Source organism: Henckelia pumila, chromosome 2 (genome assembly GCF_033568475.1).
Source record: "Henckelia pumila isolate YLH828 chromosome 2, ASM3356847v2, whole genome shotgun sequence".
In the NCBI taxonomy this organism is placed as follows: Eukaryota; Viridiplantae; Streptophyta; class Magnoliopsida; order Lamiales; family Gesneriaceae; genus Henckelia; species Henckelia pumila.
This window is the reverse complement of record NC_133121.1, coordinates 180,812,567-180,815,502: the sequence shown is the minus strand read 5'-3', so window position 1 is coordinate 180,815,502 and position 2,936 is coordinate 180,812,567. Positions and strand designations below refer to the sequence as shown.

General features: G+C 38.1%; 1 protein-coding gene across 1 annotated transcript; it reads right to left on the bottom strand.

Moving 5' to 3' along the window:
- Positions 1 to 748: 748 nt before the first annotated feature.
- On the bottom strand, positions 749 to 2,936 carry LOC140879091 (pentatricopeptide repeat-containing protein At2g20540-like; the record flags this gene model as incomplete). Its single annotated transcript, XM_073282737.1, has 1 exon — positions 749 to 2,936. A coding segment is annotated over one exon (1,854 nt), but the record flags the coding sequence as incomplete, so codon positions are not given.

Here is a 2,936-nt window from a genome sequence, read left to right as displayed (position 1 = left end):
GTGCGCCTTTGGCCTAAAAAGACAATGGCTTTCAAGGTAAACAATCTTTGGTCATTATTACTTATAATGATTAAAAAAAATGAAGTATGGTGAAGATGATAGTTTGAATTGAGGTATATTAGTTCTCTTCGACTCGACTATAGAGGTATGATGATCTTATTTCTTTGTAATGATTTTGAGTTCCACGTATCATGATATTATCTTCAAAATAAATGATCGAATGATCAATATTAGTCAAAAATATTTTCTCGTATGGGATCAAACATGGACCATGTGGTTGGATCAACGGTAGAGTCGATGTATAGTGGGGGCCTGTAGGATGTAGAGCTAGGTTGTAGCATCATATATTGGCTCATACCATAAAATGAACTGTACATTTACATATTTTATAGGAAAAGTTATAGGTGATTAGCTGTAATCATAAATTGTCAACTTGCCTGTCAACGGTCACATTTTTGGACAAGTATTTTCTTTTATCACGTTATATTAAATTTATCAATTTTTTTTCCAATTGATTACCAATCATGTTGTATATTATTGTTGTAACGTTCTTTTCATATATAATAACTATTCTTGGAATATGTTTAGTGAAATATCACATTCATGGTTAATATTTTCACTTAAGTCTTAGCCCACTACTTTCATCATCTCACATGTTATAAAATGACATATACCTCTTTCAAAGGAAATAATTGGGATCGATCACAAATGATAACGAAAAATATCAACCATGTAATTATATATTTTAAAAAAAATGCACAACTTTCAAACACAAATCATACAAATTTTAAGACTTATCTTTGTATCATTCGTGTATAAAAAAGGCCAGTTGACAATACCTAAAATCCCAAGAGCTTTCCGCACACATTGGCAATGAACATAGAAGATCAGTGCTGGACTTGTCCGAAGGCAACTCAGTGGAGGAATGATGGGAACAAAACGTTCTCCGTTAAATGTATCAAATTCATCAAAAAGTTGATAAAGGCCGAGTTTTCTGTAAGAAAAATATCATGGCTGCGTTAACCGTCTATTTGGGAGAGGTGTTAGTTAGCCTTGCTCGTCCCCATCCAGATTCGCGCTGTTCAAGTTTCTTGCAGAAGTTCTGTGTGATCTGGATGGTGTCCAGATAACCTTGACAACTCTGTTAGACCTCTCAGGGTGCTATATATTTCTTCTGCTCTTGAATGCCTTTCATCAAATGCACAGAACTCGAAGATTTCATCTTCAGTCTCAATCAAACTGCAACCCGGCTGTTTCTTGGATCCCATATCCCTCAAAGCAACTTTTAACCGAGCCAAGTCTTCCCACTTCTTTGCTTCCCCATATACATTTGACAACATAACATAGTTTGCAGGGTTTTGTGGATCAAGTTCAATGAGTTTCTGAAGAGACAATTCGGCAAATTTGATGTTCTTGTGAACTCGAGAAGCTGCGAGTAAGGTGCTCCAAATGACACTGTCTGGTTTGATAGGCATCTTTTGCACAAACTCCACAGCCTGCTCCAAAACGCCGGCACGCGCCAAGAGATCAACCATGCATCCATAATGTTCGATTTGAGGTATGATAAAATATTCATTGATCATTGACCGAAAATAGTTTAATCCATCTCTAACTAATCCCATGTGAGAACAAGCGCACAATATGCCTATGAAAGTGATTCCATCTGGTTTTTCTCCACAATATTTCATCTCATTGAAAATGCTCAATGCATCAGCTCCATGACCGTGCACGGCTAAACAATTAATTATTGTGTTCCAGGACACTAAATCTTTCTTAATCATTACCCTAAACACGTCAAGTGCACTTCTTACCAACCCACATTTTGCATACATTTCAATTAAACCATTACATACATAAACATTCGTTTTGTACCCGTTGTTCTCGGCATATATGTGCACCCATTTACCAAAATCAAGAGCTCCTAATCTTGCACAAGCAGTTAACACATTAACAAGTGTCGCATCATTGGGCTGCACATCATTCACCTTCAGCATCCTTTTAAACAGACCAAGAACCTCAACGAAACGCCCATTATGAGCATACCCTCCGATCAATCCATTCCAAGAGAAAATATTCCTATCTTGCATCTCCTCAAACAGCCTCTCACATCCTTCAACATCCCCATTCTTCGCATATCCATTCAACAAAGTATTCCACGAGATCAAATCTTTATTTGGCATGAGTTCGAAAAGCCTCTTAGCTTCCACCATATCTCCACACTCTATGTATGCCGAAACAATCCTATTCCAAAGCACAACGTCCCTTTCAGGTGCCAAATCAAATAGCCTCCTCCCTGAAACCAAATCACCATTCGCAACATACCCAAGTATCATTGCAGTCCAAGATACGACATTCCTCAATACCATCTCAGTAAACACTCTATAAGCACACGCTACAGAACCCCGGTCGGAATAAAACTCAATTAAAGTAGTTCCTACATAAGTATTCGTCTTGAAACCAAACTTCAAAGAAAGGCAATGCACTTCCTCACCTTCTCTGAAAGCAAATAACTTGCAGCATGACTTCAAGACCGTGGGAAATGTGTAGCAATTGGGCTTCACATTCTCCCTCATCATATCACCAAACAACACTATCCCTTCCCTGTACGAATCATTGTCGAGACACCCTTTTGACATCACATTCCAAAGAGAAGTAAATCTTGGACTTGCCAATTGGTCGAACACTTTCCGGGCATAACACAGTTCCCTCAAAGAAGAACACTTGTGCAGAAAATGGGACGTAACAAGGTGAGTTCGCGAATCAACTGCATTTGATATGATCTGGGATTGAATTTGTCGGAGTTGCTTCGGGGATTTACATGATCGGACGAGGGTGATTAGCTTTTGCTCTAGTGCTTCCAAAGAATTTGGTTTCAAGTTTGGAGCAAATTTATTAGCTATCTTGAAATTTGAAAATCGGTTGCTATGGACAACAGA